This window comes from Callospermophilus lateralis, chromosome 3 (genome assembly GCF_048772815.1).
Source record: "Callospermophilus lateralis isolate mCalLat2 chromosome 3, mCalLat2.hap1, whole genome shotgun sequence".
NCBI classification, from domain to species: domain Eukaryota; kingdom Metazoa; phylum Chordata; class Mammalia; order Rodentia; family Sciuridae; genus Callospermophilus; species Callospermophilus lateralis.
Window position 1 is genome coordinate 130,663,237 of NC_135307.1, and position 27,898 is coordinate 130,691,134.

The window sequence follows — 27,898 nt, forward strand, 5'->3', positions numbered from 1 at the left end:
GCTGCATAGTCTTACTGTCAACTGGAGGTAATGACAAGGCTGAACTTTCTATAGACACCATCTATAATTGACTCACCCATAGCCTTCCCTTCCTCGCTGAGATTTTTTACTCAATATCGTCCAAACAATATTCCACACCTATACGGTTTCTTTTGACAGGACAAAGGTTCTTAGAAACATAATTCTATTTCTGAATTACTTCTGTTGAAAAGATTTGTGAGGCTCAGAAAAATATATTTGAGCACCTTTGTTATGTACAGGAAATTAAAAGTAAAATGAGCAAATAAATTGCATAGGTTTCAGAGAAAAAACTAAAAAGAAAAATGGATCTTACTCTCTCAAAAAAATAAAAATCAAAAATTTTTATTAGACATATGGAGTTGCTTCAGTTTTGAATGGTTGATCTTTAAGTATGCAGAAACACATCTGAGTGTCAAAACCTTTTATTTACATGAGCTCTACAAATCTCAGTCTCAGAAAACTTAATTCCATTTCATCAACTTTTTTTTTTTTTTTTTTTTTTTTGGTACCAGTGATTGAACCCAAGGGCACATAACCACTGAGCAATATCCCCGGCCCTTTTTTAAAATTTTATTTAGAGACAGGGTCTCACTAAGTTGCTTAGGGCCTCACTATTTACCGAGACTGGCTTTGAACTTGTGATTCCCTTTCCTCAGCCTCTTCCTCCCTGTGATTACAGGCATGTGCCACCATGCCTGGCTTCATCAAGTCAACTATTGGCAATCAACTCAATTTGACAAATATTTATTCTAAATGCCCATATTCCTCTATATCACTATAGTACTTGTGTGGCCATAGGTCAACTCATCAGCTTTCTTAGGCTATTTCCTTACAATGCACACAATTGAACTGTGAGCCAGATAGCAGTCTACAGAAGGTGGTCCATGGACCTTGTGGGTCAGTGAGAGGAAAGGATGTTCCCCACAATACTGAAACATTATTTGCTTTTTCCATTGTTGTATTGACCTTTGCACTGATTATTCAAAGACAGTGATGTTCAGACTCCTGGCATGAAACAGGCAGTGTCATCCACGTAGTCACTGTGGTCTGGACTACCACACAATGCAATACAAACAAAACTGCCAGTATCACTTCAAGACATTCCAAATGAAGTACTAAAACTTGTTAATTTAACTAAACTTCAACCCAGTACAATGGTTTGTAATGTTCTATATAACAAAACAGAAAGCATACACAAAACACTTCCACTGTGTGCTAAAACATGCTGGTGTGATTGAACTGTTAGCTGTTGTTTTCATGGACTATGATGTTTGTTTGAAAGAATACCTGGCAGACAAGCTATTTCAAAAAAAGTCCACACTGTGTTTTGAACTTGGGTATTTGGCAGATACATATATATTTTCAAATGAACAAAGTGAGCTGGTCAATTCAAGGAAAACAACTGACAGTATTTGTTGCCAATGATAAAAATTGGAGCTTTCAAGCAAAAATTAGAATTTTGGAAAGCTAGAATCTATCATTGAGAGGTTGGCACATTTCCAAAACAGATATTTTCCTGATGGTGATATTAAAGTATCTGTGAATTTTTATATCGTATAAAGAAATGTGTCAATGTTTAGAAGATATTGGTATAACTCAGTGAGCCAATATTTTACAAATGATATGATATTATAAACTCTTGCTTGGGTGAAAAAAATCTATTCAAAGTGCAAGGTAAAAATCAGTAGATTTGGGCTGGGGTTGTGGCTCAGCAGTAGAGCGCTCACCTAGCATGTGCGAGACTCTGGGTTCAATCCTCAGCACCACATAAAAATAAATACACAATAAATACAACTAAAAAATAAATATTAAAACAATCAGTAGATTTCAGTGAACAGAGTGCCAACATTTCACAAATACGATTTCTATTTCACATTCCAAATAACCTTTGAGAAACTACCATTTGTCCACGTTTGGTGTAGTTTAAAAGGAGAATATCCACAATTACCTGAAAATAGCATTAAGATATTCCCTTTTTTAACATATCTGTATGAGGCAGTTTATTCACCAATGTTTCAACTAGAACAATATACCAGAACAGGTGCAAAAGCATATATAAGAATCTCTGTATGCATATATAAGAAGTGTGTGTGTGTGTGTGTGTGTGTGTGTGTGTTACACCAGGCAGGGATTGAACCTGGGGCCTTGCACATGCTAGAGAAGCTCTCTAGCATTAAGCTACATCCCAAGTTCTTCTTCTTCTTCTTATTTTTTTTTGAGACAGTGTTTTGCTAAGTTGCTGAGGCTGGCCTGGAACCTGTGATCCTCCTGTGTCAGCCTTTAGTATATGCCATTGTGTGCAGCTAAGAATGTCTTTTATTAAGGCAGACAATAAAGAGATTTGCAAAGATATAAAGCAATTCCACTGGTATCAGTAATTCTAGATGGTGGGTATTGCTTTTTAAAAAATATTTATATAAACATGTAATAGGCATATACAAAGCTTATTTTTTTCTAAATGAATCAATAGAGATGTTCAAAATGTTTCTTGGTTTATATATATAACAAGCTAAACAGCAATAAATATAACTCAACAAAAACTCTTTGGGTTCCTCAATCATTTTTAAATTTAAAGAGGCCCTCAGACTAAAAGATTTAAGAACGAATAAACTTAATGGTTTATTCCACTTTTATAATCTCATTGCAAAATTGTGTTAAGAGTCCTAAGATACAAATACAAAATTTAGACTTTTTCCTATATTTTTGTTTAAGCCTTAGCCTAATAATTTATTATTTTTAAAAAAGTGAATTTTACCTGGGTTTCTGATGTTTTGTTTATTAGGCTCAAGGCACACAAAAAAGATGAAAATTAAACTTGCTTTTTGAAAGTACTTTATGGTGTGCAAACCAATTTCACACCTGCTGTTTTGTTTGTTTCTCTTACAATCTCTAGAGACAGATAAGGTGCAAGTTGCACTCTTAAATGCAAATTGAAAGAAAGCACAGTGTCTTTATGTAAAACAGCAAAATTAGAAGAATGCAAAAATGAGTTAATATTGGTTATCCCTTGTTTTATGTAAAATAAATGAAATGGGGTATTTTTGCCCTAACATAGAGATCAAAATAAAATGACTGAATATTGTACTTTAAGCATCTCAGAAAACTTTGTTTCTTATCATTTTATTTTTCTATTGTATGGCATAAGACAATGCATGAAAACAGAAAATTATTTTGGATATCCAATTTTTCTGCTAAGGTTACTGTTTGATAGTCAGACATCATGGGTGATGTTTATGAGACATGGTCCCTGGTTCAGACTGACGTTGAAGTGGTCATGGGATTCTGTTTCTCTATGACCTGATCAGAAAATTGTTCAATCCTGCCCTACCAACCTAGCGTGAGCTCAAATGAAATCCATATCTCCTAGATATGGAAGAGCTCTATGAATTCTGATTTGCACTTGCAACTTAACAGATTACTACTTCTATGCCTGTTTTTTTAGAGGGCTTATAGTGATTTTATTTTTGTGCTATACAAAGGGAGAGTCTATCTATATGTGCTTTAAACTCATTCTTACTGTATTCAGTCTTACATCAATATTATAGTAATTGAGAAAACACGATAGTTTAAGTTTAAAAAATTCCAAATGCATGTGTGTAAAGAACATCCTAACATTCTTTAGTTTTGTTTTAGTTAAAAACATATTCTTAGGAGAAAGAATTTGAAATGTTTTCAAGAAATCTAGAATGGCCATTAAAAAAGGACTACAAAAATGAATTTTGTATTCTTATTTTACTTACTTTACTGATGGTTGTAACAGTGCTCCATCCTTGGTCCATGTATATGTGGCCTCACCGGGGGTAAGAAGGTCACAGAGTATATTGATGACCTCTGTCCTTTTAGTGATATACACAGTATTTCCAATCCTTGCATTTATTGTTTTGTTAAATGAAACTGAAGGGTGTTGGCTTTGCCTCATGAGAATAGGTCCTTTTGGTTTAAAGGTCAGCCTGCCTGAGTTTTTCACTTTTGAGCTCTGGGGCACACTTCCTGTTGTGCCCCTGAGCTGAGCAGCAGGAGGCACCTCTTCCTGGATGCCCCTCCATTGAATGTGTGCTGACTGGGCCTTGGCTAACTCAGCCACCAGCTGGTAAATCACCTGAGAAGCAAGGTCATCACTGACCTCTCTGGTTTCCAGAAGCAGACTCATGTTTCTTATCAGTTCATCAAATTGGACTATATCCATGCTATATGCTCCCTGTTTAACTGCTGCTTCAAACTGCTTATTCTTAAGCTCCCAGGAATTGGTGTTGCCTGCAGAATTGCTGCAGTGACCTAACAAAGCTCTTAAGAAAGGCTGGTTATTAATTTGATCATCATGTAGGTAAAGCTCATTTTTGTTACTCCACATTTGTCTCATTTTATGCCACGCAGTTCCCAAACTATCAGCTTCGTTGCCATCCATCCCAGGATATTCCCTCATTTGCTCTCTGAGGGCGGGGTGTGCAATGAGCCGGTTGTCTGTTCCAATGAGTTTGAGCACAACTGTTTCCTGGGCTGAGCCTGCAACGCATCGGTACACACCAATGTCAGGGGCTGCGAGACTGTGGATCTTCAGGGAGCCGGACTTGGTGATGCCAAGTCGTTTGGAGTTCTGCAGACAACGGCCATCCTTCTCCCACCGGATCAGAGACTTCTGGAATCGTCGTACTGGGCATTTAATAATTACAGATGTGTTGGGCAGCAAATAGGCTCTGTTGCCAATGGTCAGATTAATACGTTTCTCCTCCCTTGTCTGAATATAGACTCTCTGGACACTGAGAATCTGAGGACCCTGCTCACCAAGTTTTATTTTTGTCTTTGGTTTTACTTCTGCAGGAAAAAAGAAAGAAAAGAAAATTTTAAAAAATTCAAAAATACTAACAACTTTTTGACAGTCATATCCCAAACCTACATTACTCTTTTAAAATATTTGAGTTAAAACATGAATAACACGATACATGTATACACAAATTTTACAACTATCTAGTACTTCAGCAAAGAATGCAAGTTTAAATGAGGTGCATGAAAACATGTGATTTATTTTACAAAGCCCTGTTTTGGGGAAGTAAGGGGTTAAATGCTTTAATGAAATTTAGGGAATGGTTATTCTACATTAGAGAAATACTCATTCTAATGCATGATCATATGATGGCTTCATAATATATAATTCATAAAGTGCCTCTCTCCCTATTTCACCAGTTTTTGGGTATAGGTTTCATCAGTAAGAGGGTGATCTGATACGTTGGGCCTCTACCATTTGGCAGGGTTACCTTTGAGGAGCTAGTCTGGCTTGGAGTCATGGCTACACCAAATCTGAAGAAAGAAGAGAATGGAAATGTGAATAAATTCATTTGAAGGGTTCAAAAAGGAGAATGAGGTTAGACAATTGCAGAAACTAGCCCAAATATGCCAGTTAAACAAGCATGGCGGGGTCTGAGGAAGCAATGGGGAGCCATGATCAAAAAAGAAAAGATAAAGCAGGTATTTTGAAGCCAGACAAATCTGGAGTTTGAACCTTAGCTCTGCCACATGAATAAGTCATTTCATTTTTCTGAGCCTTAGTTTTCTTATCTGTAAACTGGATAATTTAATTAGTACTTTCATTAGAGGAGTGTGGAAATTAAGTCAGATTGTTTGTGTCAAGGGCACAGCATAGTAGTAGGCACTTAATGGGCTCTTCTATATGATTATTGTGCCCACTCGCTAGGTAACAAAGGCAGGTTTGGCAAGAAGGTACAGAGCAGACTGAGGGGGAGTCAGAGATGGGCTGGCTTTTTTCTGGCATGGATTCTAGTGAACAGGCTGGGGCCAAGGACGACACACCTCAGATCCTGTCCCCAGGGAAGTGCCTCTCTCCCTGTTTTACCTGAGAGGAAATATACTGTGATTTGTGTGATTTGGAGGAGAGGGAGGGGACCATGATGTGGGAACAAGCCTGGTTCCTGCTTGATGATACATTTTGGTCTCTGGGCAGATGTGGGGTATGAGCTGGAGGGCTTAGCGATACTAGTGAGTGGTAGGAGAAGGACTGGAGTTGCATCAAGTATTGCTCGATTCAGGAGTTCATGAAGTTGGGACCTCATTACTTTGGACCTCTGAGAATTAATAGCAGCATTGACATGCTGTGAGAAAAACCAGATCAATATTCCTCTTACTTGGTTTTCTCAGGCCTTGGAAGTAGTTACAAGGTATGTACTGTTTACAAGAATAAACTCTACAGTCCTCTTGCTGGTTCATAAGCCTTTTTCAGTGTGGCAACCTTCTGGGGTTTAGTGGTGTTATTAGGTTCAGAAAAGCAACAGAGACTCATAATTTCTGAAATAGAGGTTTTCAGTGAAGGGCACATGATTAATTTGTATACAAATTTCATTGATGTGCATCTGGTAGTTCAGGCCTATGGAACTCAGAATGGGTCCAAGGGTTCTAACCCAGGATATTCCCTCAGCTCATTTCTAAGTGGTATCAGATGACCTGCCACTTGGACAGTTTCCTCTTTGGATTACAGAGTATCCACAGAGAATGTCAATCTGGCCCTAGCCAGTTAAAGCATATAGATTTTCTTTTAATGGGCAACATAAAATTTTGAACTTACTTTGAATCATGACCAAAGGCAGAAAGAAGACATTATAGAGGTATTATGTTTTGGACATAAAATGTCCCTTAAAAGCCACATGCTTAAAAGGCTTGGTTGCCAGCCTGTGGTGCTGGAGGTGGAGCAAACTTTAGGAGGTGGGGCATAGTTAGAGGAAGTAGGTCCTGAGAGACAGGTAGGCCTTTGAAGAGTATATTTTGTATTTGGCCTCCTTCTCTCCTTCTTTACTTCTCATCATCATGAGGTGAACAATTTTATTCCAACTTACCCTTCCACCACCAAAAACTATGGAGCCTTCTGACCAAAGACTAAAACCTCTGAAACCACAAGCCAAAATAAATGTTTTCCTCCTGTTAATCAATTTCTCTCAGATACCTTGTCATAGTAAAAGAAAACTAACACATTCTCTGGTTAAATTCATAGTCCACTCATTACTATAGAAACAATGGTTTTCAAAATAATTAATCTTCACAGAAAATGCTCAATCAAAACAGCTAACTATTTATTAATCTCAATGCCCTAGGTTCCATCCACAAAAGTTCTAATTTAGTGTACAGTGTGGGTATTAAAGTTTTTAAAAGCTCCCCAGGGGACTGAATGTGCAGCAAAGTTTGAGGACCATTGCCCTAGAGTGTACCATGATTAAACCAAAATAGTAGAGAGAGGTATTCTTGTCCCAGTTTATTTTACTGAAAGACAATCTTATGGGATGCTGCTGGTAAAGAGGAAAGGGAAAATAAGAAACAGCATCCATGTTATCTACGAGATTCCTGTGCAACATGCAACATCTTCTATAAGAAGATAGAGGGAAGAGTGCTTTCTGGTCTCTGTTTCAGTAATCATACTTTGAGTCATCACAGATGGTCCCCTAATCAGGATGGTTCCACTTAATGCTCCTTTGACTTTCTTATGGTACAAAAGCTATCTGCATTCAGGAGAAACCATATTTTGAATCATCACTCTCTTGGTGATGCTGGGCAGCAAGCAGCAAGTCACAGCTCCCAATTAGCCATGTGCCCTCAAGGGTAAACAACCCAGACTCCACTGTGTACTGTGTTACCAAATTATGATGTTTGGCAGGTTAGTGTATTAATGCATTTTCCACCGATAATTATAAACACATACATGCACACCCCACAGGGATTTGAACTCAGGACTGTTCTACTATTGAGATACCTCCAGCCCTTTATATTTTTTATTTTAAGACATTGTCTTGCTAAATCGCTGAGGTTGTCATTGAATTTGTGATCCTCCTGCCTCAGCCTCCAGAGTCACTAGGATTATGTTAAGTTTCTCCAGAGCAATGCCTGGAGTGTGGTGACACTGGGCTCAATTCTTAGACAAAAAATTGGTCCAGTTCTGGGAGACTGCATCCTCCCATATATGGAAATGTCCCAATGCAGTGACATTGGCTAAGGCTCATTAGGCAAGGGCATCGTCCACTCTGCAGAGAGCAAGCAGGTACTTCAGCATCCTTCTGGAGGGGGTTCTGGCCTGTGCAAAGGGACTAACTCATCTCTCAACTGTGCTGGATTTGAGAAATGCCACATTTTTTATCTCTTCTAAAGGTACACTCATCCACTGCTGATGGGACTGCAAATTGGTGAAGCCAATATGGAAAGCAGTATGGAGATTTCTTAGAAAATGAGAAGCATTTTCTTCTCTGTGTCCCCCTTTTGAGTCTTTGTGCCACCATGCCACACAGGCCAGCTCTAGGTTCCTGGGGCTCTTCACAGGAGTTGCCTGTGGCTCCTCACTTGTCTGTCCTGCCTTCACTCCCATGGTATCTTTGCCATGAGTCTGAGGCTTGGTGTCAAGCCAGGCTTCTGCCCCAAGCCATCTGGGCTGGATATTTACACTTGGTCTAGCCAGCATTTGACTCCTGCCACTCCCTAATGGGCTTTGGCTGTGACCCAGCCTCTAAGTAAGCCTTCCTATCCCTGCTGGAACTCCACCTACTCAGAATCCAGCCCTCAATCTGGCTGCTAGGCTGGTGCTGATTCCCTTTCCTTCCTCTGGGAGTGAAGATCCATCAAGCTCATTTGAAGCTGTGTAAAAACCCTGGGCAGTTTTTCTGGATTCTTTTTAGGCTTCTTGGAATGTAGGAAAACAGGTAGCTGAGTGGAGGCTGCAAGGGATACGGTGGGCGGGACTTGCTAAAAGAGTTATGAAGGCCCCAGGTCCCATGGCTATAGTAAATCCCAGATCATCCTGAAAAAATGGCTTTCACTTACTTGTTTCTATTGCCCTTTTCAACTAAATGCCGTCTGGCTTCTGCTCCCAGAACTGCACTAAAACTCTCTGGGAAAGACCACACATGGCCTCTCAGTGATAAATACAGCGCCCTCCCTCTGTGTTCTTATTTGTCCATTCTAGAGTGTATGGCACTACAATCACTTCCTTCCTGAAGTCTCTCCTTCCCAACATTTTAAACCTTTTTTTATGGTTCCCTTTGATCCTGTTATTGCCAGTATCCTACTAGATGTTTCTACCCCTTGGGTGCAAGTGCTTGGCCACTTTCTCTTCTTGCCCTATAGTTTTCCTTGGATGATCTTAAATAATTCCTTTAGGTTAATGTCTCCCAAGTTGATCTGTCTCTCCTAGACCACTCTCTGGAGCTTCAGACCTATTTATCCACTGTCTACTAGAAATCTCTTCCTGATAAAAGTTTCTTCACGTATTATAATCTGGGCTGGGGATATAGCTCAGCACACTTGCCTAGAGTGGTGAAGTCCAGGCTGGATCCCCAGCACCACAAAGATAAAAAATATAAAAAATGAATTCAATATTATAATCTAAATATTATCTGTCCCCCCATCCCAATGATCCTCTACTTTCTATATTCCCTAAGTTAATGGCATCTGATTCTGCCAATTTTCTCAAGCCAGAAACTGGGAACCGTCTAAATTAACTCATAAATCAGTGAGATTGTTAGCATCTATTCCCAACTCTGTATTCAACAATGTCACACTGGTGGATGGCAACTGGAAACAGAGGCAGTATTTATACAATGGAAACTGAAACTGTCAAACCAATGATAGCTACTTCTCCCCTATCATGATCCCACTGGAGAGCTGGTTTTGAACATTTACAAACACGCTACGGTCCCTGTCCTTCAGCTCCTTACTCTAGTCAGGCATCAAGAACTTGGATTACACATCAGAGCCATTGTTAGATTTCATCCTCTTTGCTACTGCTCTCATGATGCTTACCTAGATATTGCCATATTCCCTGAACTAGATCCCTGCCTGTAGTTTCATATTTATTCATATTTATTCATAGCTGCCAGAGGAGATGAACTGATCATTAAAATCTAAACTATTCATCATGAAACTCAAGGTCTCTTTTGTTATCACTCACCTAAGTTCTAGTCCTATGGGACTGCTTGAGTTCTCACACAGTTACCACTTCTTTTGACACCTTCTACCTTTGTCCATGTTGCTCTCTTTTCCCAAATCCTCCTGTACCTCCCCCCATGTAGGCCTGATGAATGGATACTTATCTTTCAGAAGTCCCCTCAAGGTTTCCTACTTCATGAAATTGTTTCCTCCCACTGCCTTGTTTTGTTGAATGAATAAGTGAAGGATTCAGTATGTAAAAGAAAAAGTAATGCATATACATTTGGATTCTATAGGAGCTGATACAAGCACAAGATGAGTGCTAGTGAGGGGATCCTGAAACTGGCTTGGTTTTTAAGGGCTGCAGGATGTCAGGCAGGGATTGGCCTTACTGAAACATCAGAACTGACAAGTTTAAGAGGAGGAGCATTGGAAGCCATACTGCACCGGGTGTGAGCATGAGGCTGGGAAAGCACAAGAGTCAGACTATGAGCTGGTACAAAGAGGGAGACAGAGGACTGGAGACAAGAAACTGGGTTTGAAATAACACTGGGAAGAGGCTAAGGCATACATTCTTGATATGTCAATCACATAGTGCATCTTGAATATCTCTCCTCCCTCAATGGTCCTGATCTCAGTACTTTGGGGAAAAATAAGAATCCTTCTTCACCAAAACTCAAGGACCCTGACACCAGGAGTTATAATTTTAAAATTTCAAAATAAAACACTACATTTCTATTATTCTTTCAAGTGTCTGATTGGAAATGAAGACAATCATGGAGTTCTAGAGGAGGTGAGGATGTGAAATGGGGATAGCAAGTGTTATAAAGGTCATCGTGGGTACATGGATGTTGGCTGTTCTGTATGTTGGCAAATGTTGAAGCAGAAGATAGTACCTGGTAGTGTGTCTTGGAGAAAGGTAGAGTATCTTGTAGGTCTACAATGCTGCCTTGGAAGATCTAGAAGGGCAATCCAAGTACTAAGTGCACATGGACAGTGGAGAAATGGTGCAGAGACAGCAGGGGCAGGGAGGTCAGGAGAATGCCAAGCTTGTCACTTGGTCCTGTGCTACAAATGTAGGGAGAAGAGGATGCTCTTCAGGAGCACAGAGGGAGAAACAGTCAAAGCAAGGGCCATGGAGGGAAGGTGATGGACTGAGGCCAGGCTGCAGCTGATGTGCAGGCCCAGCTCAGGGTGACCTTGCTATTGCAGGGAGCGTGCATTCTTGCCTCTTGTCTGCTTCCATGCACTCCTTGTCTGGCAGGCTAGGGAACAGGGTGGAGTAAAGAGAAAATATAACTTTTCTATGTAAAATTTGTAATTTTATTCTGTCCTCCATTGTTCACCATAACAATTTATAATTTCATTCTGTACCACATTGCAAGGCCTCATAGCCATAATGTATTCCCATATTATTCTGTTATTAGTTTAGAGGAAACTGCCAGTATGACTTTCATGTCACTCTCTTCTAAGATAGTTTAGAATCTAATCACAATGCTATAGAACCATTCACAACAATAACCATGTAGGAAAAAAAATTAGATAAATCACTCAAACAAAGCATGACATGGTGCCATTTGCCACAGACAATCCTGAATTCCAGGAGACTTTAAACTTGGAACCTTAAGATTTTGAAAATCTGTTTTCAAAGGATTCCCAGGGAGGAAAAATGTTAATGCTGTCAATGAATCAGCAAAGAAAGTAAGTGAAGAAGAGCGTAGGCTTAGGAATCGGACAGACTTGTGGTCAAATAGGCCAAGGGATCCAAATGCCAGGCACCAGGCCTTGGGCAAATCTCACACTTTCCCTAAATCTTGGATTCCTTGTCTCTAAATGGAGTAACATCTGTCTCACACATTGCTGGGGGAACTAAATGAGATAATGCATTCAAGGAATTCCCCAAGGTAAGTGCTTAATAAATGTTATTATTTTAATTAATGTTTCTATTGTTTTGTTTTTCCAGAAAAGTTGACTCACACACATACACACACATACATATGCACACACACACACAACCCCCTCACAAGCAGCATTAAAATAAGAATAATTCACTTCAGATCTTTTTTTCTAACCATAAGCAAGTTCAGGAGGGTACCTGAGGTAATGAATGTTATTTTGCAAGGGAATAATTAAAGAAAAAAAAAGATGAAAAAGCAAAGCAGGAAATGGATCCAGAAACTATTATTCACAATGTCCCTATTCCCTACTACCTCTCTGCTGTGTAATTTCAATTGCTGTAGTGGAAACTCTGAATTCATCTGCTGTGACACTCTTACAGAAAACATACATCTACGGGTATAAATATGCATCCTCTCCTGAACACTGAAAATACATAGAGTTCTGAATAGAATGAGGTCATTATATTAATTCTTCATAGTAAGTTTATTACTTATAATGAATTAAAAGGGTAGCCAAACTGCCATATTAAAAAAAAGTACTTCATGTTTTCATTCTTGCTGTTTTCAAATTACACTGAAGAAAAATACTTTAATATTAAAAAATATTCAGCTCTTTTCCTTTTTTTATATTTATTTTTTAGTTGAACACAATATCTTTATTTATTTATTTTTATGTGGTGCTCAGGATCGAACCCAGGGCCTTATATGTGCTAGGCGAGCTCTCTACCGCTGAGCCACAACCCCAGCCCAACTCTTTTCCTTTTAATAGGTTGGATACAAATTTATTACTGGCAAAGTCAACTAGGAAGTTTATCAGTCTAACTTCTAAATGGCACACTCCTAAATTCTAAGTGGAAGAAATCACATGGAGAATATAAATAAGTGAGAAGCTTCAAAGATACATTTGCTAAGTGGATGCACATTTCTTAAAACCACCTTTCTTTAGAATTGTATCTTGATCTTTCACATTCTATCATTTGTTGCTGAAATTAAGTCTAAATTCTTCTTAATTTGCTTTACCCATGTATTAGAAATATGCTGATGTGTGGAAACCAGAGGCCTCAGGACAGAATGAGCAGAATCAAGGTCTGGTGAAGTGTGGCCTTTACATACTTACTGTGGCACGCAGGCATCTGGCAGGATCTTACAAGGGGAAGCCCTGGTAGGTCCCTGCACAGTGTCTCGCTAAGAGGAACACGCCGGCCTCTGGCAGTCAGCCTCTGACACACCTGCTTTCTTCTCTGGAGTCCAACACCACAAGTGACAGAGCACTGCAAGGAGAGTTGAGCAACAGTCACATGGAGTGTGAGCCCACCAACCACAGCAAGGGCCCTGATGGGGAATGGAGAGGGAGCTTGAAGTTTGGGTGTACCAATAAGCAAGTCATTTCCAAGTCTGAACATCTCTATGGTATGGAAGTTCTCCTCTCGACTTCTTCCCACCCTTCCTCTTCTTTCTCTCCTTTTCCTTCCTTCCCTCCCTACCTCCCTTTCTTTCTTCACTCCCTTCTTTTGGAGATAAGTAATTAATTTACAGTAGTTTATTTTTGTAGATTTTTTTTGGCATTGTAATTGATATCTAATTTAATTTTTAGCTATTTGTTTATATAGTAAAATAATCTTAATTGATGTATTTTTATTGATGTATTATAATTAGACATAATAGTTGGATTCATTATGCCATATCCACATATGCACATAACATAATTCAATCAATCTTGTGCCCCAGTACTTTCCCTCTCTCTTTTCCTCCCTCTCCCTGATCTGCTTTTACTCTACTTCCTTCTGTTGTGAGTAATATTTTAATTTGGGAATTATAATTACATATATAAAATCAGGATTAATTGTGGTATATTCAGACATGAATGTAGCATAATTTAGTGGATTATGTTTTTTAAGACAGAAACAGGAACATAAAAAATAGAAATGTAGAAATGTCAAAGAAAAGCCAACTACCAGAAAGCTAAGTTCTGCCAAACATTTTTAGAAAAGAACTAATACTAATTATTCTTAAATTAACCCAAAACTTGAAGGTGGGGTAATTTATCCAAACACATTCTATGAGGCCAGCATTATCATGATACCAAAACCAGTCAAGGACAAAAAAAAAAAAACAAAAAACTATAGACAAATATCTTTGTTAGACATATTTGCAAAAATCCTCATCAAAATATCAAAATACTAGCAAACCAAATTCAACAACACACTAAAGGTTATTCACCATGATCAAAGATTATTCATGGGCTCGGGACGTAGCTCAAGCGGTAATGCGCTCATCTGGCATGCTCGGGGCGCTGAGTTCGATCCTCAGCACCACATAAAATAAAATAAAGATGTTGTGTCCACCAAGAACTGAAAAAATGAATATTTTTAAAAAATTCTCTCTCTTAAAAAAATATTATTCATCCCAGAGTCATAAGGATGGTTCAACATATGTGAATCAATGAACAAAATATAGAATGAAGAACAAAACCATGTGATCATCTCAAAAATGGAGAAAGACAACTGATAAAATTCAACATTCCTTTGTGATAAAAACATGAAGCAAATTAGTTACAAAGGACAAATATCTCAATACAATAAAGCCATATATAATAAGCCAACAGATAACATTAAACTGAATGAGGAAAAGCTGAAAGCCTTTTCTCTAAGATCTGGAACAACACAAGGATGCTCACTTTTTACCCTTTTACTCAACACAGTACTGGAAGGCCTAGCCAGAGCAATCAAGCAAGAGAAAGAATAAAGAGCATCTGAACTGGAAAAGAAGTCAGATTGCTACTGTTTGCAGATGCCATAATTTTACATATAGAAAATCCAAAGACTCCACCAAAAATTATCAAAACTAGTAAATGATTGAACATGGTTGTAGGGTACAAAATCCACATCCAAAAATCAATATTATTGCTATATACCAATAGCAAATTATCTGAAATAGAAATCAAGAAAGCAACTCCATTTGTAATGCTATCAAAATGTATCTAGGAATAAATTTAATCAAAAAGCTAAAGATTCTATACAATGAAAACTATAAAACATTGATGAAATAAATTGCAGTGGACACAAAAAATGGAAAGACATACCACATTTATGGATTAGACTAATCAATATTGTTAAAATGTCCATACTACCCAAAGAGAGCTACAGATTCAGTGCTATTTCTATCAAAATAGCAACAACATTCTTCATAGAACTAGAAAAAAAACTACTCCTAAAATTTGTATGGTTCCACTAAAATCCTCTTTTTTCTTTTTGATAACAGCTAATAGTATATTGCCAAAGCAATCTTGAGCAAAAGAGGAATGCAGGAAGTATCATACTACTTGACTTCAAAATATTTAAAAAGGGGCAATAAACCTAAATAGTATTTCTCAAAAGAAGACATACAAATGATCGATGGAAAAAAGCTCAACATAATAAATCTTCAGGGAAATGTACATCAAAACCACACATACACACACAAATCACCTCACTCAAGTAAGAATAGCCATGATCAAAAAAAGACAAAAGAGAACAAGTGCAAGCAAGAATGTGGAGAAAAGGAACCCTTCCACACTGTTGGTAGCAACATAAATTAATACAGCCATTGTGGAAAACAGTATGGAGGTTCCTCAAAAAATAAAAGAACTACATGATCCAATGATCTCATTACTAGGTATTTATACAAAGGAAATTAAATCCATATGTCAAAGAGACATCTACACTCCCAGCGTTTACTGGAGCAATATTCACAGTAGCCAAGAGTAGGAAACAACTTAAGTGTCCACCAGCTGATGAATGGATAAAGCGAATATTGTATCTACAATGGAATTTTATTCAGTCATAAAAAGAATGAAATTCTGTCATTTGTGATGACATGGATGGAAATGAATATCATTTTGTTAAATGAAATGAGAAAGACAAGTACCAAATGATCTTTCATATGTGGAAGATAAAAAAGTTGATCCCATAGAAGTTGAGAACAGAATGGCAATTACCACAGCCTGAGTAGTGTTGGGGGTGGGGTAAAGGGATGGGGAAAGATTAATCAACACATAAGAAGTAACAGGAACAAGAAGTTCTAGTGCGCTATTGCAAAGTAAGATGAGTATAGATAACAATAAAGTAGTTCACAGTTCAAAAAGCTAGAGAAAAAGTATTTTAATGTTTTCACCACAACAATATGATAAATGGTTAGGCACAGGGTCACATGCCTGTAATCCCAGTGACTTGAGAGGCTGGGGCAGGAGGATCACCAGTTCAAGTTTAGCCTAAGCAAATTAGTGAAACATCACATGGAACCCCATTAATAGTCATAATTTTTATAACTCAGCAATTGAGTTATAAATAAAAAGGACTGGGGAAATAGTTCAGTGGTAGAGCACCCTGGGGTGCAATTACCAATATCACTCACACACATACATACACACACACACACACACACACACACACACACAGATAAATATTTGAGGGGAAATATATGTTGAACCTGACATAAACATTAGCCATGCATACATGTACGGGAACATAACATGGAACTCCATTAATAGTTGTAATTTTTATGTTAAAATAGAACTAATAAATTTTAACAATGTTTAAAAAGGAAAGTAGTATGGTTTGGCTGTAATTTGAATGCCTCCCCAGGGTTCATATATAAAGGCATGGTCCCCATGTGGTGCTGTTGGGAGGTGCTATAGTGTCTTTAAGGACTGGAGACAGTTGAAGGTCCTTAGATCACTGGGGATGTGCCTTTGACAGGGATTGTGGGAACCCCATACATTCCCATACTCTCCTTCCTGACTTGAGAATTGTGACACTTGCTCCCACTATTGTTATTTACCAGTCTCACCAGAACTGAGCTGATGCATGTTGTCATACCTTTGAACTTTCAAAAATCTAGCTAAATAAATTTTTATCTTCATAAATTCATTGCCTCAGGCATTTAGTTGTAGCTGCAAAGTTGACTGATACTTTAAAGAATCACCCAAATGCTATATATAAAATAGCATTAATACTTGATAATCACTGTGTATCATATAATTTAAATTTGAATTTAATGTGATTTTATTAAGTACAGTAAGAAAAAACTAAAATAAAAGGATTTGATGAATATACATCTTTTTCTACTATAATTAATTCCCTCAAAGAACGTCTAAAGTTAAGAAATAAGATTAAGAAAACCAACAAGAGATTTGGATAGTTTTTTTTTTTTACTTTTTAAAATTTGTTTTAATTAGTTACACATGCGATTACAATGATCTTGACATATCATACATTTGAATCAGATGGGATATAATTTCTCATTTTTCTGAGAGTACAGGTTGCAGAATTACATTGGTCATGCAGTCATGTATATACCCACAGCAATAATAATGTCTACTTTGGAAAGTTATTTTTAATGACATATTTTGACTTCAGAAAGTATCCTAGGGACCTTCTACTATGAATAATGAGGAATTAAGCACCTCTCCTCTCCAAGTTCCCAATTAGCTCACATTATATCATTTAGATGATGTCAAGATTTCTGCAGTTTACATTCTGTTCTGAACTGCTAATAGATTAGTTTTAATTCTACAATTAAATGAATTCATCATTCATCTTCCATCATTTTTTACCAGGGTCAAAACATTCCTGTATTCTCTATTTTAAATCATCTTTATGTCTCCTCTTGACTCTATGGGGTTTTCAAGAGGGGCTCATCAGCATCATGTTCCCTGACTGCCTTTCTGGTACCTTTCTACATAAAGAGCAACCTGGATGAAGAGAAACTTCTGGGTCATGCTTTCTTTCCCTTAGATCCCGCTCCACTGTCTTGCATTGACAAATGAAGAACAAATGAGGACCAGCAGGAAATTTTTGTGGTTGATGTGTTTGCCCTTCCTGCTCAGAGACCTGTGGATAAATTCTTTATCCACAAAGTCCAGCACCTTATGCAGGCTGTCTCAGGAGGTTATATTTTTTGGCACATGATGTGCCTTTATGACCTGCTGACAAAAAGTCATTGCTAAAGGAAGTCAGTTCCCCTTACATTATCTTTGAATATTTTTCTGTTACATTTGTATTGCTGTTCTCACCAAATACCAGTTATGCTAATGTTTGATTTCCTTTTTCTGCTTTCCATACCCATCGTTGTCTCTAAAATCAATATTGCACCTTTGCTCTTTTCCATTCTTCTCATGATGTACTCCATCCTGTACACCATTCTCTTTTCAATTGATTTATTTTTTGCTATTATAACTTGTACGTCTGCTACTTTTAATTTTTGTCTTTTATTTTTTTTCCTGACTGTTCTAGTTGTCTTTCTATCTCATGCCATCTTATAATCTTAAACAAACAACGCTCTCAAACCTCACCTTTAAGACACTTTCCTGTTAGATATGATGACCATCTGTTCTTTGGAAGCAATGGACCCATCTCTTGGAACTTTTCTCTGGCAAAGACCTTTTGTTCTGTTGCCTATGTGACTCTTGCTTTAGTTTCCTTTTCCCACACCCTGATTTCTTCCTTCTACTTCCCCTTGTTTTGATGTGCATGCCAGGGTTCTGAATGCAACTGGCTATTTGTGAGCCACGTGAGTGAGCGAGGGCAGTTTACTGTCTTCAACACTCTGTCACCAAATCTCTTATTTCCTTTGCCCACAACTCTCTTCCGACTGGCATTTGAATGGTTGGCACAACTAAGAAAAGAGCTTTTTAAATAAATGGCTCACTGTGTCATCATTGGGCAAGGCCGCCTCCCCTGCCTTCACGCCACTTCATCTCTGGCATCCTTTCCTGGTGAGGAGGTATACAAATGTGGTTTCTCCTGCAGCGCTGTCTCCCACCACAGTTCTGCAGGGACGTTCTCTGTGCTTTCAGGGGAAGCTCATGGTCCTCAGTCTAGGAGTCCCCGTAATCAGAGAACTACTGAACAGACCTTTCAGGATGGCCATACTTACTCTTTGGGAAATCTATACCCCGCTCAGCGCCCAAGAAAATATTTGTCAGCTCTCAAACTTCCCTCTCATTTTGGTCCAGATTTTATGGTCTTTGGCAGGTGTGTTTCATGATTTATAGTTTGGGATTGTGGCCATTTCATTGTTCATTGAAGACAGAGTGTTTCCTCTTTTTCATTCACTTTGTGGGTTTTTTGTAGGGCTTCAAAGGAGGCAAAAGGAATTTTTAAAAATGCCTCATTGTCATGTTTAACATAAAGCCCTGATTATTATTCTTTTTCAGTACAGACAAAAGCTTTCAATAGGCTTTTTGAACAGGTATTTTAAAATTATGATTTGGCAAATTACTTATTTTTCTTAAGCCAAATGATCAGCTAAGCCTTTGCCATACAATAAAACTTTTTAGTAAAACTTTTTATTAAACTACTACTGAGCCATTTTTGTTCACACATTACTCATAAGACATTTCCAATGATACATGTTTGACTTTTCTTCCCTGTCATAAATGCTAGTAGGATCATTCAAAAAAATCCTTTTTCTGGGTGGTGATCGTATGTGACTTTGTATTTGCTAAGTACAAATTAAGAGTGCCACTAGAGAATGTTCACAAATTACTTACGTGTGTATATGTGTGTGTGTGTGTGTGTGTGTGTGTGTGTGTGTGAGAGAGAGAGAGAAATATATAGAGAAAGAATGATTAGTACCTTACCATTTACAAAGCAGCAACTTTGTGCCAAATCTTCTCCTATCAGTTCACTACACAGACCCAACAGGTTCAGTAGGAGGAGCGTATAGGAACCGCATACCCTGAGTTCTCACATCTTTGTAACTATTTGTCTATAACTTTAAATTTGAAGGTTATTTCAGCAAGATATAAAGTCTGTGGCTCCCATTTTCTTTCCTTCAGTATGTTAATTATGTTGCTCTATTGTATGGGTAGTATTGTCAAGAAATGTGATGCCAAGCCAGGCATGATAACACATGCTTATGATTCCCGCAGCTTGGGAGGTTGAGGCAAGAGGATTGTAAGTTCAAAGATAGAGAGGCCTTGAGCAACTTAGTGAGACCCTGTCTCAAAATAAAAAAATAACAAGGGCTGGGGAGTGGGGATGTGGCTCAGAGGTTAATCGGCCCTGTGTTCAATCTCTGGTGCCGAGAGAGAGAGAGAGAGAGAGAGAGAGAGAGAGAGAGAGAGAGAGAGAGAGAGAAAAGAAATCTAATGTCTGTATGATATATATATATATATATATATATATTTCACCTAATGAGTGACTTGAGTCGTTTTGCCCAGATGCACAAATGCATTTACTTTAGTTACTTTAGAAAAATGTGTCTTGATATTGACTACTCTGGGTCAATTTTCCTAGGAATACAGGGTGCCCTTTCAAAATGGCAATTCAAGTGTTTTCTTTAAGGTTTTGTTCTGTTATACTGTTTTGATGGCTTTCTTTTCCCAGGACTTTGTATTCACTGGAATTTCTGTCCCTGTGTTTTATATCTGTCATTTTCACTTGAATCCTTTTCATTTCTTTTTTAAAAATATTTATTCTTAAGTTTTAGGTGGACACAATATCTTTATTTTACATTTATGTGGTGCTGAGAATCGAACCCAGTGCCTCTTACATGCTAGGCGAGCACTCTACCACTGAGCCACAACCCCAGCCCCTCATTTCTTTTTTATTCCATTCACTGCCCTTCTGTTTTTGGTCACCTTAATTATGACTCTCTGTATCTATTATTCTTGGGTTCCTTCTAGTTTAGTCTACATCCTGAAAACTTCCCCCTAGATTTCTAATTCTTTCCTGAACCCTGTCAGCTATCTTTGCTCATTTACTTGTTATTTATTCACCTCATTTCTTAGGTTTTCTGTTTTTATTTGTGTCTACAGTTTTCTTAGTTTCTTTGAGCTCATTTTGTAATATTAAATCATATTTTTATCTGTTTCAAGGTGATGTGTTACTGATATTTTCACTTACAGTATTTTTTTTTGGGGGGGGTTGTTGAAAGTACTGGAGAAATTAAATTGCTTTTAGGAAAGGGGAGTGTATGTGGTAGTGCAGTAGAGAATTTCAGGGTAATTATGTTCACTGTTTAAGGCTCCTTTCTTTGGTTCTGGTGTTAAAAGGAAGCATTTAGCAATTTGGCCACATTTCTGAAATTTGTACTCTCTGAACTTGTGTACTCCCAAGGAACTCTTTACTTTTCCCCACGTGTTCCTTCTGAACTCAGATATTAATTCTGACAACTTTTGTTGGGCATTCTGAAGACCTTAGAGATAAGAACTCTCCTGAACTCTCAGTCTTCTTAGGACACCTCTGAGTGGGTCTGCATGATCATCCTTACCCTTAGTCACACTCGGGAACCTGGAATTCTTCTCTCAGTTGAATTGACTGGTCTGAGGTCTGCTTGCTCAGGGTTCTATTGAACCCTCTCGTGGTAATTATCATTGACTCCTGTGTTCCATGTGTTTTTTTGCTTGTTTGTTTTTAAATATCTTCCTAGATCTAAAATTGTAGTTTCTTTAGTGTCTGCTACTGTGTGTGGTTTGGTCTTACCCACTTAGGTCATTCTCATTAAAGTTATCTATGTTTTATTTTTCCTTTGCTTTTGAAATCCTAATTACTGTTCTTATTTTTCGTTTTGCTTTTTAATGAGGGTTTGAGAACATTAAACTACCATCCTTCCACCATAGTTTTGCTTCACTGGAAACCTCCTAAATAGTTTTTAAATGAACTACTTTCAATAATATACTTTTAGATACCAAAGTACTCATTTTCTATGATTTCAACTACCATTCACATGTTGATAATTGTATAGTTACAACTTATAGTGAAGATTTTATAGACTCTCAAACTATATGTATATCTAAACTAAACCCATTTTCTCTCCTTTTCAAATCACAATCTGAATATGCTTCATCTTCTCTAATTTTAAAATTAATGGCCACCTCTTCTATTAGCCTTCTAAGACAGAAATAAAGGATGCCCCTCTTTTTGCTCATTTTCTAACAATTTGATGACCAAAAATATCAAGTATATTTCCTGACTACATTTCAAAACTATCTACTATTCTCTATCTCAATGGCTTATTCCTCATTGGTTTTATTCCAGTCTCCATCTAACAAGGTTTCTCAAGTTCCAGAATTTCTTCCTGTGATACACTGTCCATAGTGCAGCCAGAATTATATGTCTGAAACTTTGAACTGTATTTCCTTATTCAAACATCCTCCATCATAAATACAGGGATTGATACAAGTACCTCCAGTCCTTCACCACCTGGCTGCAACCTCTCCAGTCTAACTCATCTTCTTCTACTTCCTCAATGCATCCTGTTCCCATGCACATACCACAGGTAAACTCACAAGTCTGTGCCTTTGTATACACTGCTATCATGGCCTAGAACAACACCCTTATGTTACTTCCACACAGTTTGCACTCATTTCTTAAGATTCAAGTCTAAAGTTTGTCTTTTACAACACTTTCCTGGGACCCAGGTAGATACAGATGTTTTCCCTCAATTGTTCCATAGTTCTGTACCGGGGACACCTTTATTAGACTCTTTAAACGTGATTGTAAACCTTATTTCAACTGCATGCCTCATTAAACTGTGAGTTCATTGGAATATTCTTGATTGTCTCTGATTCCTGGAGCCTGGGGTAATCAGCACAGCAGTGTGCAATAAATGCTGTTGTTTAAATGACTGTGAGCCTGAAAGGCTATGGAATAGGAATATTCAGTTTAGAAGAAGCTTTTATAAGTCTCTTTATCCCATACAATGAGAATTTGCAAAACAACAAGTGGAATACAGATAGATGGAGATGGTCCTTCCCTCTGGCAGCTACAGTCTAGTTAGGAAAATAAGGCATGCTCAGATTGTGTGTGTGTGTGTGTGTGTGTGTGTGTGTGAGAGAGAGAGAGAGAGAGAGAGAGAGAGAGAGAGAGAGAGAGAGAGAGATTTAAAATAAGTGTACCAAATAGAAGTGCATATAATTGAATGAACTGGGTGCAGTCTGAATGGGTCAGAATTTAAGAGTAAGTGGTCATACTGACTCTAGAAAGACCACTATTAAGTAGAAGACTGGCTATCTACATAATGATTAGTAATAAGAAACTAATAATTAATTCCACATAGTGAGAGTAAAAAGAGGACTTTAGAAAAACCTTGAAAACTGGAATGTTTTTTTATTCATAGAGGGATATCTGAAAAAAAAAACAGGTACTGCTTTAAGATCAAAGACCTTGAATCAAGATGATATTAACTCCACAGGATAATGATTGATAGAGTAAACCTACATCCAGATGTCAGATATCTCCTGGCCCCACCAAACACTAATTATGCAGATAGAGATTTTAGAATGTATTAAGAGAAGCCCAACAAAGTTTCTTAGACTCTTTAAAACAAAACAAAACAAAAATTCCACAGATTGGAACTTCTTAAGGTCATTTTCATCCTAGGCACCATCAGTAAGCTGAAATTGTTTATCAGTAACTGTGCGTGTGTGTGTGTGTGTGGCGGGGTTATGCTTTAGATATGAGGTTTTCCCAAAAGATTATGTGTGGACAATGCAAGAACATTCAGAGACAAAAGGATTAGATTATGAGAATTGGATCCTAATCAGTGGATTAGGATATGGATTAACTGGATATGGATTAACTGGGTGGTAACCATAGACAGTAGAGTGTGGCTACAGGAAGTAGGTCAGTAGGGCATACCTTTTGGGTTTATATTTTGTCTCTATTGAGTGGACCTCTGTATTGTGGATAACATATCCTCAGTTGCTTTCCTCCACCCTGTCCTTCCGCCATGATATTCTACCTCACCTCAGGCCCAGAGCTACAGAGTCAGCTAATCATGAACTGAAACTCTGAAACCATAAGCCATAAGTCATAAAGCCTTTCTTTAAATTGTCCTTGTCAGTTATTTTGGTCACAGCAATGAAAAAGATGGCCAAAACAAATTGATACCAAGAGCAGAATTGTTGCTAGGACTAACTTGACCATGTGAATCAGAAGCACTGTGAACTGGTTTGCAAGCGGAATTCAGAAAAGTATAGAGAGGTGGGCTGGAAAAGCTTTAGAATGCTGTGAGCAGAGATTAATGGCTGATTCTGGTTGGAGTTAAGAAAACCAAAATGCCAACAGAACTGTGGACAGTAGAGATTGGGCTCTGGAACATATTCTACTGGAAACTGGAGTAGAGGCCATTCATGTCATCCTGGCAAAAAAGTTGTCTATATTTGCTCATGCCCTCAGATTTCTGTGAGGCTGAATTTAAAGGTGAAGAACTAATTAATCTGGAAGAGGAATCTTCCAGGCAGTACAGCATTCAGGCAGTGGAATGGACATTGCAGGCAGCTTTTAGCCAAGTTTACTGTGATAATCAAGAGCAGAAATATTTGAAAAACTTTCAGTTTGGCTACAAAAGTGCAAGTAAAACTGGGGATAAGAAAGCTGTGGTTGTTAAAGAGATTACAGTCACTAAAAAGATAATAAGTACTTTACCCAGAGACAACAGGAAAGATGGCTTGTGGGCATCCCAGGAATGACAAGACCACACCTATCTCAGGTTCAAGGGTGTAAGAGTAAAAGTTCCTTTAAGAAGGGATCTTAGGGGCTCCTAATTGCAGAGGGGAGATCTATTAAGTCATTTCACTGTGCTCAGCCAATGAGGCACTCAGAAGCTACTGTAGGTGTGGTCCCAGGAGGCTTGGCTACTGCTTGAGATGGTGGCAGACTTCGCATCAACCATATGGTGCTGGCTCTGCAGGAATGTAGGATGCTAGAGTTAAGGGGTCATGGAGGCTTCCACCAAGATTTCAAAGGAAGCCCTGGGGAGCAAGGCAAAGTGTAGCAGAGTTGGCGTTCCTTCAAGCTGCTCCTGAGAGGGTAATGTATGAAGATGTGAGAAGGAAGCCAAAGCTGTGGTGAAAACTCCTGAGATTAAGAGATGTCAGTAATGTGGGATATCTGTCAAGGAATCAAGCAGCAACAGGCCAAGAGGACTGCAACCAGCCAAACAATAGAAGTGGAGCTATACAAGCTCTTTGGAGAGAGCCTCACAATGCCATCTGCTCCAGATGCCAGATGTGGAGCTGTAGAACTTGTTTGCCCCCAGCTGGATTTCAGTTTTGTTTTGGTCTCATCACTTCCTTTTTCACCCCCTTCTATTTGGAATGGAAACTTTATTCTGTGCCATTATATACTGTATATATGAAACTTGCTTTTGATCTTTATAGTGGAAAACATCAATGGGTTTTTCTTGAGTTTCACAAGAGATTTTGGACTTGGACTTTTGAGTAATACCAGAACTGTTAAGGTCATGGGGACTCTTGAAAATGGACTAAATGTATTTTGCATCGTGAGAAGGACATGAGCTTTTGGGGGCCAAGAGTGGAATGTTATGGTTTAGATATGACGTATCCCCCAAAAGATCATGTGTGAGACAATGCAAGAATGTTTCAGAGGCAAACTGATTAGATTATGAGAATTGTAACCTAATTGGTGGATTAATCCACTGACACTGATTAACTGGGCAGAAACTATAGACAGATAGGGTGTGGCTGGAGAAAGTAGGTCACTGAGGCCATTCCTTTGGGGTTTATGTTTTGTCTCTAGTGAGTGGAGCTCTCTCTCCCTCCCTCTCTCTCTCTCTCTCTCTCTCTCTGCTTCCTAGTTGCCATAAGCTGCTTTCGACCACCATGTCCTTCCATTATGATGATCTGCCTCAACTCAAGCCCACAGCTGTGGAGTCAGCTTACTGCGAATTAAAACTCTGAAACCTAAGCCAAAATAAACTTTCCTTCAAATTGTTATTGTCAGGCTTTTTGGTCACAGGAATAAAACAGCTGAAAAAACCCTGTGTAAACCTTGTGTAAATGTGTGCGTGTGTGACTCTTTCATGCATTTGTAAATGTCAGTGTCTCACGAAAGATGCTTAGGGTAGGAGTCCTGGTTGTTTTGCCAATTTCTGTGGTGTAAATATCCAATTATGGCTGATTTCAAGCTATCAATTCAATGTCATTAAGTACAAGTTGCCAAAAGATTACATTATTACATACATGTAAGAAATATTATATGATTTTCACAAGCCTGTATAAACTGGCTCCCAAACAAGATGATCTTCATGTGTCCTAATTAATAATTCTATTGAAAACTGAAATTCCGTTTGAAACTTTGTGTATCTTAGATGTATTCTTTTAAAATTTCTCATTTATAAAGATATTTCCTTTTTTACTTAAAATACTTTTAAGAATTTAAAGATGCATTTCAAGAATTGAGAAGACTTCAGATAGGTCACTAAACACAAGAAGTGGAAAAGTCAGATGTAATTGCAGGTATTGGCAAGATGATGATATACTGGCAGAGATAGGAAATAAGGTAGGGAGTTGGTTGGGATGGGATATAGAGATTGTCCCTTGGTTTTCCAATGATGGGGATATATTCAACATGGAAAGCTGGAGATGTGGTATTGGATAGGCTGGAGTTTGCTTCTAGAGAAGAAGAGTTACCTATAAAAGTCATAGTAGAGGTAGGGACACAGAATCAACTAGAGAGTAAAAATGCAGCCATGAAAATTGAAGGGTCAAATATTAAGTTATCTTTTGGAAATTTGGAAGAAGACAAATTAACAGAAAAGATGTAATAAATATGCAGGGAAAAAACACCTGGAAACATCATGAAAGAAAAAAGACAAATATAGACAAAATGGTCAAATGTCCATCAACGTACAGAAAATAAAAAATGAGAGAAGGTTACTGGATTTTAGTCAAGGTGTGTGAGGGCATCAAACAGGCTACAGAGGGTATATGGATCACAGAAACCTACCATTTAGGAGGATTGCCATTTATGAGTCAATGCTTCTTTCTTACAACTTGAAAGGCTGTGTAAGAACTGAAGGCTCCTTTTTGTCAATTGCCCAGTCCAGATCTAAGGAACTAAGGCAAACTAATGAGCCAATGAATGGGCAGAGCTCACACACACCATGAATAGAGCTAGTGTGGGGAGAGAGAACTATTCCAGTTACAGGCCAGTAGGACCAGCATGATGAAGAATGGAAACTGCGGTGTGGCTTCTCACTCACTTCACATCCAGGGTTAGTGGCCAGTTTCAATGTGGAAGGGCTTTATCCAGAACCACAGAACAGATGGCTGCCCCCAAGTTAGCCATCCCATGGCACAAGGGTTAGTTTGGCAGGAAGCTTTAGAGAAAGGTGGCAATTTGGTGCCAGAGTCTCTGCCAAAGCAAAGCAACACCAAAATGAGAGGAAATTTCAACTAACAGGGAAAATGCTGAACCCAGTAGGAAACCCAGACTGCCATGCCACAGGCTGTGTGTCTGACTGTACCTGCATCTGAACACTGTCTTTCAGTGCCCCAAAGTTTGTCCTACCTTCCTGTGAAATGTGTGTGCTTCCTATTCCTTCCTGATAGTGGCTTCCTGAAGATGTGATCTTGGCTTTGAGAGAGGGGTCATAAATGCATAGGCTGACCTTCTGGCATAGGAGAGCTTGCCCTTTGCCTTGAGTAGCTGACTGCATCAGGTTCAATGCACATCAGGTGAGTAACCTCCTCTTTTGTTTCCTTCCTTTGTTTCTCCCAGAAAAAAACCTTTTCCAGTGAATGATTTTCTCTCCTGTGTTAGCAGACCCAAGTATTTCTAAAAATCACCACTTCTACACCACTTTGCATTTTCCCTGATTTTTTTCAAAAACACTTGAGGGATATATTTTCTTGCTCAGAGCTCTGTAGGCCCAAGGACCTGTCAGTGATCTCATGGCCACTGGCCTCAAGGACATTATAGGCCAGATAGGAAGACCATATGGTTGCTCAGGAAGTAGTGACTCACTGAAATACAATAAAAAGTAGGGTCATTGTGAGTTTAAGGTGGGGAGGGAATGCTGCATGATTTTAGAGAGTGGAAGACTTCACAGAGGTGGGTAGCTTAGAGCCTGATCTGGGATTTGGGGGACCCCCAAAAGAGGAAAGACACAAAGATATGCATGAGTACAATGGTGTCACTTAAATGACATAGAACTGGCAAATGCAGGTCCCATTATTTGCTGAGAGAATGGACAGGAAAGGGAACCAATGATGTCACCACCTGTCTCTGCTCTCAAAGGCCAGTGAGAAGAGTTTGGTTCATAAGACAGAATACTGT

General features: G+C 38.5%; 1 protein-coding gene across 2 annotated transcripts in view; it reads right to left on the minus strand.

Moving 5' to 3' along the window:
- Adamtsl3 (ADAMTS like 3) overlaps positions 1–27,898 on the minus strand; it is a 319,937-nt gene that overhangs the window by 57,655 nt on the left and 234,384 nt on the right. For both annotated transcript variants that reach the window (XM_076851278.2, XM_076851279.2), the window contains exons 20-21: positions 12,949–13,102; positions 3,762–4,833 (exon numbers count right to left, since the gene is read on the minus strand). In XM_076851278.2, the coding sequence (XP_076707393.2) occupies positions 3,762–4,833; positions 12,949–13,102 (1,226 nt within the window). The remainder of the gene's footprint in view (positions 1–3,761; positions 4,834–12,948; positions 13,103–27,898) is intronic.